The following is a 16586-nucleotide window of genomic DNA, read 5'->3' as shown; positions in this document are numbered from 1 at the left end:
TTCCCTGTTCATTCTAGCTTTTTATTTCTATGAGACAGTAATGAAATTTTGCGATTAAAAAACAGCGTCAGAAAGAAGCGAAATATTTAACTTTAAATATACTACATCATACATTTGTTGCTGTATGGTCCTTAGGCTCTTCCATAAAAATTCAAAACCTATCTTCCAAATACATCTAAATATGCGTGTTTATACTATTTCAACTCATTACCTGATCAGTTCTCATACTAGTACATAAAAAGTCGGTGCGCTCTTGAACATACTCAAATTTACGTAAACCACCTCCTTTAGCATTCTTTTTTTTCTGTAGGACCTCTGTTGCTTTATTACATATTGTAATTTATTCGATAAATTCTTAAAAGTTTATTACTTTACTTTAGAAATGCACTCTGCCGCTCCGGTTCGTCAGTCTTCTTTTCCTGGAATTCTTCATCAGTATACCAGTAAACTCGTTGGGTTTGAATTCATTGGCTCCAGTGGGAAAACTATTTCTTCCAACAAAGAGCGACCTTTGCTTCTTTTTGTAGGTGGACTTGGAGACGGTCTACTAACGGTTCCCTACGTTCCTAGTTTAGTAGAACCTCTCGACAAACTGGGCTGGAGTGTTGTTCAGGTTAACACTCAATCATCTTATATTGGATGGGGAACGGGAAGTCTTGTTCGTGATGACGAGGATTTGCATAAAGCCGTTGATTTCTTTGCTCATCTCGGCGGCGCTGACTACAATTCTAGGAAAATCGTTTTGATGGGCCATTCCACAGGGTCTCAAAACGTCCTTTATTATCTTTCTCAGTCTCCTCTTGATAACCATTTAGCCGCTGCAATTGCCCAAGCTTCGGTGTCTGATCGTGAAGGTTGCTACAATACGATTGGCGTTGACAAGACAGAGGCGTTAGTTGCTTGGGTACAAAAGGAATACATCGAAAAGGGACTTGGCGATGATGTTTTACCTAGAAGCAAGGTTGCTCATTCAATGGGTGATACCCCTGTGTCTGCAAATCGCTTCATGGATTTAGTATCTATTCGTGGTCGCGATGATTTTTTCTCTACTGACTTAACTCCCGATGATTTTGCTAAGACATTTGGCAGTATCAAACCAATCACTGGAACTAACGATTACAGTCGTCTTGCTTTGTTTATGTCTGAAAAGGATGAATTTCTTGCAAAGAGTGTCAACCGCGAAGAAATTGTCCAAAGATTTAGAGAAGCCATTCGTCCATCGACTTCTAACAGTGACGCCAGTGGGGTCATTCCTGGAGCTACTCACAACGTAGGAGAGGCTTCTGAACCTGGAGCCTTGGAATGGCTTATTGAACACCTTGTCAAAGTATTAAAGCAAGTCTAATGAAAATACTTGTTTTAAACATTTAAACGTTGATAGATTGGGATAGATCATTCCATTTATGAATTTTGCTAGAAAGTGACATCCATCTATAATACAAGCTACAGTTAACAAGTGATGTGGAAATAGTGTTGCCGAATTACACTTTAGAAATCTATGTTTACAATCCGATTGGAAATTACAGAAGTTTACTATGCATAGGAAAGACGATGAGCTATAATGTATTTCCATTCCACGACATTAAAACATTGCAGCATATAGTCTCTTCCAAACAAAATTATTAACACGTCTTCTTCATAACGCATTATCGGACTAGCATTTTATCAAGAATAGAAAACATTATGACAATGAATTAAGTAGAAAGCGAGTAGTAAGGAATTTTGCCACTCGCTGTTTTTTTTTCTTTAGTTTCGCTACTTGGAACATTACAAGCAATAGCAAGAACATCAACTAGTTCAAGCTAAACTTTGATATAAAAAAATGAGTATTGGTTTGATTCATAAAGCAGAAGAAAAGGTATTTTTGTCTGCTGCAGAAGCAGGAACATTTTTATCCCAAATAGACAAACGTTGGGAGCGATTGGTTCAGTTGGTAGGAGATTATCGGCCTGTATTAACAAATCCATCTAAGGAGCCATACGAAGAATTAATTCAGGCAGTCGCAGGTCAGCAATTGCACAAAAAAGCAGCGGACACTATATATGAAAGGTTCAAATCCTTAGGGACGGATGGACACTTCCCTTCTCCTCAAAAGATACTAGAGATGGACTTGGAGAAGTTACGTTCTTGTGGTTTTTCTGCTAGGAAGACTGAAACCATACGGAGCATCGCAGAAGCAACTATTACTGGGGTTGTACCGTCTAGAAAAGCAGCAGAGGCTCTGACAGATGATGAGCTAATTGAACGATTAACAAAAATAAAAGGAATTGGTCGATGGACGGTCGAAATGCTGTTGATTTTTTCACTCAATCGACCCGATATTATGCCAGCGGATGACTTGATTATTCGGAATGGATTTCGATACTTACATAACCTAAAGACAATACCAACAAAAAAATATGTTTTAGAAAAAAGTGAAATTTGCGCTCCATATCGATCAGTTGCCGCTTGGTATCTTTGGAAAACAGCAAAGTTACCTGACTATGTGAAAGTGAATTCCAAGCTCACAAAACTGAAACGCTCGGAGACTTTATAGTTATGCTCCTTCATTTACTCTTTATTTATTTATTTTTTTGGTTCTTTGCTTGAAGCAGTCTTCTGTTTGGATAGTTGGTTTTTGGATAAATTAAGTTTTTTATTATTAGTTTGAAAACTCGTAACTTTGATTTCGTATCTACAAAAAATATTTCATAAGATGGTTGCAACATCAATAACTTAAAGTGACTAGAACATGCTTTAGTTTATACTTCCTTGGATCGAACAAGAGGAGTTTTTACGAACATGCCAACAATATCGAAAAGAATGTTCGCAGCAGTAAGTGTAGTCAACTCGGCAACATCATAAGAAGGAGATACTTCGACGATATCAGCACCAACAAAGTTTAGCCCATTCAGACCACGAATGATATCTGTGAATTCTCGACTGGACCACCCAGCAATTTCTGGTGTCCCCGTGGCAGGGGCATAAGCAGGATCTAGTGTATCGATGTCAATAGATAGATAAACCAAATTATCCTGAACGCGATCCCGAATTCTCTTCACGACACCCTCTACCCCGATTTTATCAATTTCGCGAGCCTCAATGACTTGGAATCCACAAGTCGCATCATCTTCATAATCCTTCAATCCAGAAAGAGGACTACGGATACCAGCATGAATATTTGCATCCTTACTCAGTACACCTTCCTTGCTGGCCCAGTAGAAGTAGGTGCCGTGATTCAGGCCATCGTTATCGACACCGTCTCCGAGGATACCAGGTTTCCAACTGTCGAGATGGCTGTCAAAATGGATCACTGATATAGGTCTGTCATAGACACGATGTAAAGCTCGAAGAATGGGAAGTACGATGGTATGGTCTCCACCCATGGTTAGGAGACGTGGTAACACAGTTCCATTTCGAGCATAACCCTCGCGGTCGTGAAACGAAGTGGGCTTTCTGGTAAGTAGGTGATAATAGCCTTCTTCCAATTCCTTCATGGCATTCGGAATATGATAGTTCGACATGGGCACATCTCCACAGTCTACTACGTTTGCCCATGATTGAAATGGATACACGTTTAATGGAACGTTGTACAACGCAGGGTCGAGACGACGTGATCCTTCTCGAATACCGCTGGGGCCGAAGCGAGCTCCAGGCCGATATGAGGTCCCCATGTCAAAAGGTGCGCCTACAAACGCAATATCATAGTCGATACCACGACTAGCCAAGCAATTTGGAGCAGGCAAATGTCCAAAAGTAGTTATACCTGAATATAGTGTGTGGACTTTGGGTATATATGCATCACCATCATCGTAGCTATAATAATCTTCCGCTAAAGAATAGAATGGTTTTTGTTCATTCATACCATCAAACTTCCTAGCACTTACGACTATTGGAAGAAGTGTTACAAACTGTAACAAAAACATAAATATTGTACTTCTCATAGTTGTTTTTTTCAATTCGAGAATCTTTCAAGAATGAATCTTAACACTTTGTTAGTAAATACCACATTCATTCTCTAAAGTCCAATTTCAATTATCCTTTCAGTTCCCCTTACCACATCATTGTTTGCATACATCTTATCCTCCATATGTATATCTCCGTGGATTGATGATCACTACTACCACCAAACATCCGTTCTATCCTTCTGTCTAGTTCCTGTAAACATAGACATATTTATCACATAGTGCTGAACAAAGACTATCATTTTAGATAACGTCTGTTATGAATACATATAATAATCAATGTTAGAAAGGATGACGATGTCAACGATGAAAGGGTAAAGGATTGCCAATACTGTGCCTTCATTGTCACTGATTTCACTATCAAAAGAAGACGAAAGCTGTAATAGGAGATCTTTTCCTGAAATCCATCAAATGTTGTTGCTGTTAGATAAGTATGTGAAGTATTAAAGGTAAAAGGTATCCGACGTTACAAACAGTGGCACTTTATTAATTCGAAACCTCGGCGACCATTTTGAACTGATTGAGAAGGCTGAAGAGTTGGTAAAGACTTTTTCATAAACGTTGGACCGTGTCTTTTTCAAACCTTTTTTTGAAATATCCTCTAGTAGCCAGGAAGCTATTGCCTTTGAAAGATCAAAAAATTCCATTTAAGATGAGTTCTCTTGATGAAAAGGACAAAGACAAGAAGAACCAGGTAATTCATATCTCCAAGGAAGCTGCCTCTGATCATAGTCCTAGGTCAAAAGATGTCGAATTTGGAGAATCACATCCTTTGGCTGATGATGATAAACTGCTGTTGAGTCTGGGCTACAAGCCGGTCTTCCAACGTAAATTTTCTTACTTGAGTGTCTTTGGTCAGTCTTTCGGTGCGATGGGTCTTTGGTACGTATCTATCTTGGGCTATTCCCCGTTTCTAACATTTTCTTTAAAGCCCCTCCATTTCAGGTTCGCTCATATTTGCCATGAATTGTGGTCCTGGCGGAATGGTTTGGTCTTGGTTTTTGGGATGCTTTTGCTTGCTTCCTGTTTCCATATCTATGAGTGAGCTGGCTTCCGCTATGCCTACGTCCGGTAGTTTGTATTATTGGATTGCTAAACTTTCTCCTCCAAAGTACCGAGCATTCCTCAGTTGGCTATTGGGCTATGTTAGTATGCTTGCTTATGGCACCGGTTTCGCTTCCACAGTTTATGCCGCTTCTTCTCTTCTTGTAGCCGTCATTTCCATTGGGAACCCTGGCTATTCCGCTACAAAGTATGAACAATACGGTATATACTTAGCGTTCAGTCTGGCTTCCTCTTTTCTCATTGCTATGCCGACAAAATATTTGGCCTATTTCAACAAGTTTTGTGTGTTTTTCCAAACTTGTACCGCTCTCATCGTAATCATCAGCCTTGCCGCTTCCTCTAGTTCTCACACCCGGACGAGCGCGAAGTACATTTTTACCACCTTCAGTAATTACTCGCAATGGAAAAACATGGGCTGGGCATTCATCATGTCTATTACTACCCCAGTATGGGTTGTCTCGGGGTTTGAATCATGTGCTACTGTTGCCGAAGAAGCTACAAATCCTTCTGTGGCCGCCCCGATTGCTCTTATATCTAGTTTACTAGCAGCTTTGGTTTTGGGTTTTTGCGTTATAATTACCATTTGTGCTACTATGGGTTTTGATTTTGAAGCCATTATGAATAGTCCCACAGGAGAACCAGTCATACAAGTTTTGTTAAACAATTTGGGAACTAATGGCTGTCTTGGGGTAGCCTCTGTCTTGATTGTTGCTCTTTGCCTTAACTGCTCTTGTTTGGTACGTCAATAAACTTTGTCTTTTGAGACGCCTATTATTTTTTGTCGGTTTTTAACATTTTAGTGTATTGGAGCTACAAGGGAAGTCTTTGCGTTTTCCAGAGATGGTGGTCTTCCAGGTAGTAGATACCTTTCTAAAATTACTTCAAGTGGTGTCCCGATAAATGCAATCATCGGCGTAGATATTTATACGTTCCTGATTGGTTTGCTTATGCTGATTAATTCAGCAGCGATTTCCTCCGTTTTTAACTTGGCTATTATTGCTCTCTTTGTTATTTATTCTCTTCCTTTTCTGGCAAGAATCCTATTTGATCGTTTTCAACCAGGTACATATCTAAAATTAGCAACTTTACTGACCTTGATAGGTAAATTTTATTGTGGAAGGTTTAGTAAACCGCTGGCAATATTTTCGGTTGCCTGGCTTTGGTTTATAGCTATAATGCTTTTTTTTCCAAGCTATCAACATCCAAACAAGATGGAAATGAACTGGGCCATTATTGTTTTCATATTTGTTTGTCTATTCTGTGTTGTATATTACTATTTCCCTAAATATGGAGGTAAAACATTCTTTCAGGGACCGGTGAAAACAGTTGAAAGCAATGAAGATCCCTATTACTAGTTTTGTCTTCTTTTAGTCCTCCTTAACTCACGTTTGTATATGTATTTATATGTTAATTCTCATAATTCAGATTCTATACCCATTTAATATACGTTTAATTCTAGATGCATGTTCTTTACTTTATATTTTTTTACATAAATCGCTATTCTTGTTAGCTACACATGGTATGCGAAATAGTCAAATAATTTTAATTTATACCAAACAACCCCGTATGTCATAGAAAATTAAATTAAAACAAAACAAAACAAAACAGAAAACCTGTAACGAAAACTTCAACAGCTAACCATAGTAAAACCCCAGTTGCTATATAAATCCGAACTTAAACAAAAAATAAATAAATAACTTAGATCAAAAAATTCGTCAGCTCAAAAGCATCCGCAGTAAAAGCAGGTTGTAAAGCAATATAATGCTCAGCGGCATGAATAAAATTCTCAGTAACTGAAGCAAGCTTCTCGGCCAGTTGCCCATTCAAGTCACGCATCTTAAGAAAGAACTTAAAGACGGCGTACATACGGTTTAAATCTTCTAATAGTTGATCAGGATTATTTTCCTTTCCGCTCACGGTATTAGAAAACAATGTTATGAAAGGAGTAAAAGGATTATAAAGAAATATCCAGAGATAGCAAACGTTTTTTGAAATAGGATCTAACACCACAAAGAAGTTTTTCAGTACATCAACTGCTTTCCGAGCCGTGTCCAAACAAATAGCGGAACCTTCCTCTGTATCGTTTAACCTTTGCAAGAAAATGACGGTGTTGCAATATGAAAGGTATATTTCTATACTTGCTGAGAAAAGTCTCTGATCATCACTATTTAAAGTAAAGAAGATATTTTCGTTTCTTTTTAGACTTTCGAAATAACTTTGAATTTCGAGAGGTAGAGAAGTTTGCCAGTTTTGCATTTTTTCAAAGATAGACCAAATTACTTTTAACCGTTTACCCTCAACAGAGGGAGTACTGCTGCTATAAAGCTGGGAGCGAATTTCATTCTTCAAGATTGTCAATGAAATCTCTGCAATGAAAATAATATTTCCATGATATATATTTGGGTATAAAGGCTCTTTGGTTATGTCAGGATACCCACAGTCAATCTCCATGTCACTCAAAACAGAAGGAGTTCCAAATACTAAAGAAGTAGTTATCTCAAGAACATAGCAAACCCAAAATATTCGTCGATATAATTCGGCAGTCCTTTTAGGCAGCTTTAGAGTTGAGCTAGCGCGATGTAAATTTAAATCTCTAATCATAAGGCATACTTGACCACAAAGCGCCTTACACAATGTAAAAAGTGATAAATGAGCAGTGAATTGAATCATGATAACAAGTGCTTGAATCTTCTCCACTTGGGGTATTAAAAAGAATCCAGGTTTCTGAATTAAATACCATGATGCACAGAAAAAAGATTCAGCAAGCTTTTGATCATCTTCCATTTTGCTTCTTGAGATGGCCACTGCGAGTATAGCATAAAACGATACCAACCATACGCCCTTTGTTTGGTTTGGATCCTCATAGAGTTTGTGTAGCTCAGCCATAAAATCATCTTCGTAGAATATCGGCCACCAACAATTGATATAACGAAAGTACCATTGAATACGGGCAACAGCCCATTCTCGCTCAGGCATGTCGGGAAAGTCTTCATCCCAACTAGGGAAAGAATGAGCAAACAAATCGTCAATATTTGTTTCTGCAGGAGTCAATTTAAACAATTTTGAGTATTCCTGCAACTTATTGTCAACTAGTGAGCTAGCGTCTCGGATTTGGGATATCAATGAGGGGAAATCTCGAGCTCGAAATCTACTAGGCGGTTTATAAGAATCCTCAACAAGACTCAACAACCTGTCTAGTTTATCCTCGACATTTCGAAGGCGTACATGAAGTGAATAATTATCTTTCGATTCAGAAGATGCGACTATATCGCAATTAGGACTATCCTCCGACTCAAGTGAAGGCAGTCGACTCTTCGCCTGAGCATCGTTCTTCATCTTAAGACTGTAGCGCTTCAGTCTCTTAGAGTAGTGACATGCCTCATTGTAGACCAAACAGTTTTGACATCTGGGAAGCTCACGATTACAGCGAATCTTTTTCCTCCGACAAAAATCACAGGCTTTCTTAGGTTTTTCAAAGCCGTCCATCTACGAGTTTGCGATTGATCTCTTTTTACAATTGCGATTCCAATGAATCTATTATTTAATATCTAAAAGAACATGCGCTCAATCGTTTCAGCTTGTGGTATATGAGGTATTGGGGTATTAGTAAAATTTTTTTGAACATGAAGCAAATCGCACTATGAAAGTTAAAATATTTAAAAAATAAGAAATGTAGAAGATTTAGTAAAATATCTTTTCCTTTAACTTTTTATTTATACAGAGTCCTTTAAAAGACTGAAACCAGCGACCTTCCTACAAGAACAAGAATTGTATCAATGGACGACCTCTTTCAACTAGTGATCAGGAAAAAAAAATCAATGATATAAAAGAAAGAAAGTATATGTTCTTTATAAAATAATTGATACTCCTAACCATGGTAGTGATACCTTAAAAAACGACAAAGAAAGTAGATTAGTAAACAGTCAATGGGACATGAATTCTTAGCTTATGAGATTCTCTTTTATTCTATTCTCATTTTCAACACTCACTTTTATTTTTGGTGAATTGAAAAATAAAGCAATGACAATGCATCTCCATGATATCGTTACAGAGAAATTGCGTAGACAAAAATATGCTTACCAAGATGAAACCTTCATGCTTCCTTCTTCAAGAAAAGACGTATGCATTTTAAATGCTTTATCCAAAAGGAGAGGCTCATGCCCCCTTTTTTCTTTTAGACAGACAGATTCTGCCAACGTGAAATAATCCATCAAGATGGGACGGTATACAGGATGAGCACAGTTTTCTATAATTTCTATAGCCCTCTCTCTCGGAGAAAGACCACGAAGGTCAGCTAGTCCTTGTTCGGTGACAACAATATCGATATCATGTTCTGTATGATCGACATGTGTAACTTTAGGAACTATGGTAGAAATGCCAATTGGGTCCGTTTTCGTCGGTCTGACAGATGGAGTATGCATAATGCTAAGCTTCGCATTTCTCATGAAATCTCCAGAACCGCCAATTCCGTTGAGCATACGCGTTCCCATGACGCAGGTGCTATTCACATGGCCGTACAAGTCAACTTCCACTGGGGTATTCAGAGAAATACATCCCAAACGGCGAATTATTTCTGGACTATTGGTAATCGCCTGCGGACGAAGTATCACATGTTCTTTGTAAAAATCCCAATTTTTGTAAAAGTTTTCCAATTCTTGTGGAGAGAAACGAAGGGACATGGACGATGCATATTGAACAGTACCTGATTTTAATAAGTCTAAGAATGAATCTTGTAAAACTTCAGTCCAAACTTGAAGGTTGCGAAAAGAAGAATTACCAAGTCCTTCGATTACGGAGTTTGCAATGGCACCGATACCAGACTGGATCGGGTGCAGATTTTCTGGGACCCTTCCTCTATGCGTTTCATTCTTCAAAAAATCTATAATGTGTTGTGAAATCGCTCTGGTAGTACTATTGGATGGCTCTGTGCGGCTTGGGAATTTCCCATGAGACCCCTCGACGATTCCAATGACTTTTTTGGGGTCTAAAGGAATCTCTGTTTGTCCAATTCGGTCGGAAGAAGTACAGACATTTAGAGGGTTTCGGTAAGGAGGAGAAGCAGGCACACACAAGTCATGGATTCCACGAAGCGAAGGACTATTGGTATTCATTTCAACAACTAGTTTGTCAGCTACTTGGATGAGCTCAGGTGTCACGCCTACGGAAGCTCCTGGAACGAGATTTCCTTCTGGAGTGATTTCTGTAGCTTCAACGATTGCTATATCTAGGGTCTGAGGCTTTCCATCCTTTGCACCCAGGTATCCAGACGTCAGCTGTTCCGCAAAATCAATAAGGGAGTGGTCATGAAAATCGATCTTTCCATTGTTTAGACTTTTATTGATCACCTTGCTTACTTGGTACGGTGAACGGCTACAGACCATATCTAGCTCCGACAAAGCCGATTCTGTTACTGTACCTCCCGACGAACAAACTCGTAAATCAAACTTTGGTTTAGCAAATGCTTTATTAGACCTGACCTCGTTGATCAATGGCTCCAAAGTCTGCAAAGGATAGTCAACTCCAGTAAATCCCGACCAACCAATTGTCTGGTGACCTTGAAAGCTTGAAAGCAGGCTAGAAGGCTTTGTGATTTTGTCCTGCAAACCTTTACATCGAACCCTGGAAAATAGTTTCGAGGACATGAAGTAGCTTTCGAGTAGTTGAATTAAACTTGTACCCAACAAGAAAGCAAAAAAAGACACAAAAAACAATGGAAAAAATATTTTTCGCGTTTCAGCTTAAAACATGAGAAACCTCACGTATTGTTGGGCATTCCTTCTAATATTTGACTCGATCTCTACATAGCGTGGAGTGTCCCATCTGAACTTTTCTCTTTATTTTTTCAACAAATAAAAAGATATGAAATCAATTTTTGGGAATTTGTGGATAGACACCTAAAATGTTTCGGTTGTTAAAAACCGAAAGAACTGGAAGCAAAAGAATGAAAATAAAAGAAATGAAAAAAATCTTTGCAAGAAAAAAATCTTCTCTTGCTACGTTTATCAACAGGTGTTCTAAACTATTTATTACATAGGCCTTTAGAAGGAATTCTGGTATCAAAGTTGTTGTAAGCGAATTGATCAAATGCATCATCAAAACTTGATTCTTGGGCTCCTGAAAAAATCTCACGGGTCGGATTGTATTTATTGGGGATCTCTGCGTTATTCACCTACAATATTTCTCTCATTGAAAGATGCTCTCTTGCGCAAATAGCATCAGAGCTCAACGGTCAAGGATTGGTACTTTACCGTTTCAGCAGTTTGTAAAGTCATTTGGAAGCGAGTCTAAGACAAGTTTCAATTACGATGGTGCTTTCCAAGGGGAAATTCAAAAAAGAAAGGATACTAGTACGTATAGAGTGTTGAGCAACATTAATCATGTTATCAATGATCAAGGACCAAAAGCATTTACGAATGATCATGATAAAGTAATCGATGTCTGGTGTAGTAACGACTATTTGGGAATGCGAATGAACAAAGAAATTTCTAATGCTATTCACTCTTTTGTCGATCGGTACGGTGTTTCATCAACTGGCTCTAGAAATATTGCCGGACACAATCAAGTATTTGTCGACTTGGAGAATTCTTTGGCGAAACTCCACCAAAAGGAAGCTTGTCTTGTTTTTAACAGCGGTTATGTTGCCAACGACACTACACTCGCTACCTTAGCTCAAAAGCTTCCGGGTTGTATCTTCTTTAGTGATGCACTAAATCACGCATCTATGATCCAAGGAATTCGAAATGGGAAAGCCGCCAAGGTTATTTTTAAACACAATGATCTTCAGGATTTGGAAGCTAAGCTAGCGAAATACCCCAAAACCAGTCCCAAAATTATTGCCTTTGAGTCCATCTACAGTATGAATGGTGATATCGCTCCTATTGAATCTATATGCAAGTTGGCAAAGCAATACGGTGCGCTAACATATCTTGATGAAGTTCACGCCGTTGGAATGTATGGAGAGCAAGGCGCTGGCGTCGCTGCTGCTCTGAACGTTTCAGATCAGGTAGATATTATTACTGGTTCTTTGGCAAAATCTTATTCAGCGACAGGTGGATATGCTGTAGGATCTTTTGCTTTTGTGGATTTCATACGTTCTTTTTGTCCTGGGTTCATTTACACTTCTAGTCTTCCTCCCCATGATATCGCCGCTGCCTTGACGTCTGTTGAGTATCTAAAGACTTCAAACAAGGAAAGAGCTCTTCAAAAATCTGCCGTCCGTAAGCTAAAAGATGCTTTAACTGATTCTGGAATTCCTTTCCTTTCCAACCAATCTCATATCGTCCCTATTATGGTTGGACATCCAGAGTACGGAAGATTAATTAGCAGGGATCTTATTACGGATTATAACATTTATCTTCATCACATTAATTATCCTACTGTTGCAAAGGGAACAGAGCGTTTGAGAGTAACGCCTACTCCTTTACATAACGATGAGGCTATTTTAAACCACTTTGTAACTGCCCTGAAAGAACTGTGGAAAAAATATGATTTGCAGGGTCTTGATTACTGGAAAGCAAATGGATTCTCGGTAAATGAGCCATGCCAATTTCCTCTTGTAGCATAATAATTTTCTTTTTTGTGTTTTTGGTTTTTTATGACAAGCTACAATATATTCTGAATTGTTATATTCTACTACCTTTTTCGTACGCAAGCGGATTTCTACTCCTCAGTCTTTCATTTAGTATATTATAAAATTGTTTTTACTTTGTTTTTCTCAAATTTCGCCATTGAAAAGATAGTTAATAACTGAAAGGACTGCTTTACGACGATTCCTATACATAAAAAAATTAAGAACCCCAAAGCAAGTTTGCTGGTGCCACTGTCAGTGTCCATTCGTACCGTGATTTTTTATGCAAGTTAAAGAATACATTTAAATAACGCTCTGTAAAGAAAAAAAACTGCAAATAAACAAAGTTGTTTGAAAACAAAAGATTCATTATTATGTGCGTAAATCTATATATCTGTATATAAAATCGTCAAGAGAGGGAGAAAAAAGGCTTTTTAATATGTATTCTATTCTGAGGTTTCATAATTATTCATGACATTTTTGGCAGTCCTTCTTTTGTTCACCATGGTGTTCAAAGTAAGGCTCACCAAATGCGAGTCTAGAAGTAGCATCTGTAAGACTTTTTAGTAAGTCTTGACCTGGATGAGAAGACTTTTTATGGTTCTCTTTAACTTCAGAAGTCAAAACGTTACGGGAAGGAGGAACGTCCAAAGCTGGATTGCGGAGGAAAAAGTTTCTAGGGCGTAAAAGGAGACTGATGGGCTCAGCAGGCATTACAGGGAAGTCTTCAGGAGCGGGGAAGTGAGTAATTCCAAAAGTGTGCCAAACGACAATATCGGTGTTTTCCACATTTCCTTCGGGGTTCTCTTCGATCCATTCAGGCAAACCCTTGGAAGGCTCACCGGAAGTTTGAGGAACATAGTCACCTGCAGGATAGTATTGACCATCCTTGTAAGGCGTAACATGCATGTGATGACGGGCAAAGCCAGCTCGGTTGGAAACCAAGGAGCCAGGACGAGCCAGCAAAGGAGGGACTTCACGCGAAACAAGTTTGAAGGAGACTGGTTTTTTCGAGTAAGGATGCAACTTGTTGGGGTTGCAAATTTCCCATGTACGAGAGGTAGCACCATCGTAGTCGCTAATGGATTCTTTGACGGTCTTGGCAACGGTACGTTTGTTTGTGAAGGCATTGCCATAGTAGTTTTCCTTGGATCCAGGAAGACCATCACCACTAACGGCATCATTGATGGCGACAGAGTTATCCACGCCATCGACCATGGGATTGAGACGAAGACAAAACAAGTGTTGATGATTGTGAGCATTGACTTGGGGATAAACTTGTGTTCCCCAACCATTGGTATCCTCGTCGGCATTCATGGCATAGGTATTAAGAATACCGGTTAGTTTGAGTTGGCATTCAATGACGCCATCCATGTGGAAGGTCCAGTAGACCATATACTCATAGTTCGCAGCAGTGAAGATTTGAGAGACGACGAGCTTGATACCACGGGTAGAGATGGTAGTTTGGAATTGATCACGGAAGTCAGAGTGCTTGAAAAGTACACCATCATCTTCTTCGTGGATGCAAATGGCGTTTTTCACATGTTGAACTTCACCGGTATGGCGAACGAAATGGGCATCCAGATAATGAATGACGCCCTTGCAATCGCAGCCCAAGGCTAAAGGATTCGTCAAGAAACCGGCACCATATTCACCCAAGTCAAAGGCATGCTTGCGTTGATGGGGATGTTCTGGGTTACCGTAAGGGACAACCATTTCAGCAAGGGACATGCGGTAGAAGAGAGGACGGACGTTACCATGGTCATTGTAGGTGATGTCGGACAAGACGATTCCTTCACGGTAGTTGAAACCAATGTGGAAACGAAAGTTTTGCCATTCAATGTATCGTCCTTTGAGGGTAAAGTTGACACCTTGGGGTTGGGCAATAGCGATGGGCTTGACTTCACGCATCTTGCCATACTCTTTTTCAGCATCTTTACGGTTGAAGTTGGAGTGTTTGTGTTTGGATAAGGGTCTACGGACAGAGGGAATGTCGATGGCAATGACTTTTTTGGCCTCGGTATCGATGACGGGACAAAAGTCAAGAGGGTGAGAGTATTGGGAATCATCTTCGTTGGATCGATAGTACATGAGGGCTTGTTGAAGACGACGAGCATTGCCAAAACGTTCATCATAACCAATGGTCCAAGGATCACAATAGACGTGATCGATTTCGTCGGCTGGGACACCTGACAAGATGCATTGCTCACGGACTTTGGGATCATTACGAACAATCCATTCAGTTTGCTCCATGGTGTCTGCGGTAATGATGGGACAAATACCAGTCATGTGTTTCCAGTCCAAGATGGTGTGTTTGGTCAAATTGACCCTTCCCTCGACGAGACCAGGAACGCCAGCTTCCAAGACGACGACAAGGGCGATACGGTCGGGTCGAGGTTGCACATTGGGGTATTGCTTCCAGCCCAAATACTCGTATTTGGGAGGTTCGTTTAGGGTAATCACATTGAAGCTATAGTTGTGTTCCGGGAAAGACTTGCGCACCAGATTGACGGCGAGCTTTAATTCCTCTGGGCCCAAAGGGTCCATGGGATCCGAATAGTCATGTTGATGATGTTGAGAAGAGAAGAGAGTCATTCTAAAGGCTAGCGATCAAGACGTTTATGGACGTTATTATTTCGATTCTTTCGAAATGTAAATGAAAAGAACTCGGGAGGAGACGAGGTTGGAATTCAATCAAAAGTGGAAACCAAAAAGATGGAAAAGGAGGAAAAAATAAAAAATGAAACAAAAAAGAAAAAACCAAATCCAAAAGAGAGAAAAAAAAAAAAAAAAAGAGGTTCTACAAAAAGATGGTTAGTCAACATTCATTCTTCTTTCATCTCTACACTTCAAGGCAATTGTCACGGCGTCTTTCACCATTGTCAAGCGTCTTTATTCTTTTTCAAACGGAAACTGCTTTCCCATTGAAATGGACTTGGACTTTCCCACTCCTACACTCCAACACACTCCTAAACACACTTTTTTTTTTCTCTTGGAATGCAAATGTCTCTTTGCTATGGAATATACCTTCCCAAACGACTCCATTCCATGCACGACTGCCACTCTCGCTCACCTTGCTCGCCACTAGTAACAATCACTTTTGCTTACCTTTTCTTCTTCTATTCTTACAAAGTTTGTTTTTTCTGTATCTTTCCTTGGCCATGTCCTTCTCTTTATATACCTTTTGACTCTAGGATTCTTGGATTCTTGGAGCCCTCAAACATCTACAATCTCCCACCCGTACTATCTATGATCGCCTGATCAGTGTCCGGTTATCATGCAAAAGCATATCTAAAGTTCCAATGCATATACGATTTGGACCACCAAAAATGTTTGTGTCATGAACCTTTTCTTGAAGGTTCGTTATCACTAAACTTTGATTGGGTTGCAAATGCTTCGCCATGGCGAAGCATGATTTTAGGTTGATAAAAACCGAACTGCGATAAACAAAGGTATCTGATGGAATTGTTTCATCATGGTTCATAAAGTACACAAAACAAACAGTGACGGAGCTTGGATAGCTTCTGTTCCACTATTGGATTGTAGTTGAAATTGGATGTGTTGTTTATTTGGTAAGGAATGGCGGTTTGGAATTGCAGGTGGTGAAGTATGTAGAACGTGGTATTTTGATAATTTGTTTTGGTTTTGGGAAGAGATAAGCGAAAGACAGTAAAAGAATAGGTTATGTATATATACTGTGATGGAGGTGAATTCGAAGGGAATTCTTATGAATAGAAAGAAAAGATTGTAGAAGAAAAGGAAAAGGAAAAGGAAAAGGTATACGAGACGAGACGAGACGAAAAAACGAAACGAAACGAACGAGACTTGCTTGACGAGAAACGAAACGAGAGAGAGAAGAACAAAAAAGATTTTGGAAGAATAAAAAAAAAAAAAAAAAAAGAGAACCCAGATTGAATAGTAGAAAACAGCGATAGAGAATTGAAAAGCGAGTCTGCTAAAGGAAAAGGTTCCATATCTTGGACTCGAAATCTCAACATATCAACAATTAC

The 16586-nt window shown here is 39.3% G+C and overlaps 8 protein-coding genes across 8 annotated transcripts; 4 read left to right on the top strand and 4 right to left on the bottom strand.

Moving 5' to 3' along the window:
- The first annotated feature begins 18 nt into the window (after nucleotides 1-18).
- Nucleotides 19-1635, top strand: SOCG_01719 (DUF1749 family protein). The gene has a single exon (XM_013164672.1). The coding sequence runs from the start codon at nucleotides 383-385 to the stop codon at nucleotides 1343-1345; it is 963 nt and encodes a 320-aa protein (XP_013020126.1). The 5' UTR covers nucleotides 19-382; the 3' UTR covers nucleotides 1346-1635.
- Nucleotides 1570-2803, top strand: SOCG_01718 (DNA-3-methyladenine glycosylase Mag1). Its single transcript, XM_013164671.1, has one exon. The coding sequence runs from the start codon at nucleotides 1823-1825 to the stop codon at nucleotides 2534-2536; it is 714 nt and encodes a 237-aa protein (XP_013020125.1). The 5' UTR covers nucleotides 1570-1822; the 3' UTR covers nucleotides 2537-2803.
- On the bottom strand, nucleotides 2742-3923 carry SOCG_01717 (agmatinase; the record flags this gene model as incomplete). Its single annotated transcript, XM_013164670.1, has 1 exon — nucleotides 2742-3923. The coding sequence occupies one exon, from the start codon at nucleotides 3921-3923 to the stop codon at nucleotides 2742-2744; it is 1182 nt and encodes a 393-aa protein (XP_013020124.1).
- Nucleotides 3924-4013: 90 nt separating this feature from the next.
- Nucleotides 4014-6554, top strand: SOCG_01716 (uncharacterized protein). Its single transcript, XM_013164669.1, has 4 exons — nucleotides 4014-4826; nucleotides 4876-5746; nucleotides 5810-6071; nucleotides 6111-6554. Exons 1-4 carry the CDS (start codon nucleotides 4597-4599, stop codon nucleotides 6362-6364), a joined length of 1617 nt encoding a protein of 538 aa, XP_013020123.1. The 5' UTR covers nucleotides 4014-4596; the 3' UTR covers nucleotides 6365-6554.
- On the bottom strand, nucleotides 6527-8621 carry SOCG_01715 (transcription factor). The gene has a single exon (XM_013164668.1). The coding sequence runs from the start codon at nucleotides 8493-8495 to the stop codon at nucleotides 6708-6710; it is 1788 nt and encodes a 595-aa protein (XP_013020122.1). The 5' UTR covers nucleotides 8496-8621; the 3' UTR covers nucleotides 6527-6707.
- On the bottom strand, nucleotides 8558-12794 carry SOCG_01714 (acetyl-CoA hydrolase). The gene has a single exon (XM_013164667.1). It carries the CDS (start codon nucleotides 10649-10651, stop codon nucleotides 9086-9088), a length of 1566 nt encoding a protein of 521 aa, XP_013020121.1. The 5' UTR covers nucleotides 10652-12794; the 3' UTR covers nucleotides 8558-9085.
- SOCG_01713 (5-aminolevulinate synthase) lies at nucleotides 8750-12852 on the top strand. Its single transcript, XM_013164666.1, has one exon. The coding sequence runs from the start codon at nucleotides 11203-11205 to the stop codon at nucleotides 12571-12573; it is 1371 nt and encodes a 456-aa protein (XP_013020120.1). The 5' UTR covers nucleotides 8750-11202; the 3' UTR covers nucleotides 12574-12852.
- Nucleotides 12853-12925: 73 nt separating this feature from the next.
- On the bottom strand, nucleotides 12926-16481 carry SOCG_01712 (copper amine oxidase Cao1). The gene is made up of 2 exons (XM_013164665.1): nucleotides 15685-16481; nucleotides 12926-15376 (listed from the first exon to the last, which is right to left on the bottom strand). Exon 2 carries the CDS (start codon nucleotides 15169-15171, stop codon nucleotides 13042-13044), a length of 2130 nt encoding a protein of 709 aa, XP_013020119.1. The 5' UTR covers nucleotides 15172-15376; nucleotides 15685-16481; the 3' UTR covers nucleotides 12926-13041.
- Between the last annotated feature and the right edge of the window lie 105 nt (nucleotides 16482-16586).

This window comes from Schizosaccharomyces octosporus, assembly GCF_000150505.1.
Source record: "Schizosaccharomyces octosporus yFS286 unplaced genomic scaffold supercont6.3, whole genome shotgun sequence".
NCBI lineage: Eukaryota > Fungi > Ascomycota > Schizosaccharomycetes > Schizosaccharomycetales > Schizosaccharomycetaceae > Schizosaccharomyces > Schizosaccharomyces octosporus.
The sequence above is the reverse complement of the archived record's forward strand: the minus strand, read 5'-3'. Positions and strand labels throughout refer to the sequence as shown.

Excerpts from the sequence above, each read along its gene's own strand:
- SOCG_01715 (XM_013164668.1), bottom strand. The coding sequence starts at position 8,495 with ATGGACGGCTTTGAAAAACCTAAGAAAGCCTGTGATTTTTGTCGGAGG.
- SOCG_01718 (XM_013164671.1), top strand. The coding sequence starts at position 1,823 with ATGAGTATTGGTTTGATTCATAAAGCAGAAGAAAAGGTATTTTTGTCT.
- SOCG_01712 (XM_013164665.1), bottom strand. The coding sequence starts at position 15,171 with ATGACTCTCTTCTCTTCTCAACATCATCAACATGACTATTCGGATCCC.
- SOCG_01714 (XM_013164667.1), bottom strand. The coding sequence starts at position 10,651 with ATGTCCTCGAAACTATTTTCCAGGGTTCGATGTAAAGGTTTGCAGGAC.
- SOCG_01719 (XM_013164672.1), top strand. The coding sequence starts at position 383 with ATGCACTCTGCCGCTCCGGTTCGTCAGTCTTCTTTTCCTGGAATTCTT.
- SOCG_01713 (XM_013164666.1), top strand. The coding sequence starts at position 11,203 with ATGCTCTCTTGCGCAAATAGCATCAGAGCTCAACGGTCAAGGATTGGT.
- SOCG_01716 (XM_013164669.1), top strand. The coding sequence starts at position 4,597 with ATGAGTTCTCTTGATGAAAAGGACAAAGACAAGAAGAACCAGGTAATT. Across the intron at positions 4,827-4,875 it reads TTCGGTGCGATGGGTCTTTG|CCCCTCCATTTCAGGTTCGC; the intron begins GTACGTATCTAT and ends TTTTCTTTAAAG. Across the intron at positions 6,072-6,110 it reads ATTTGATCGTTTTCAACCAG|GTAAATTTTATTGTGGAAGG; the intron begins GTACATATCTAA and ends TGACCTTGATAG.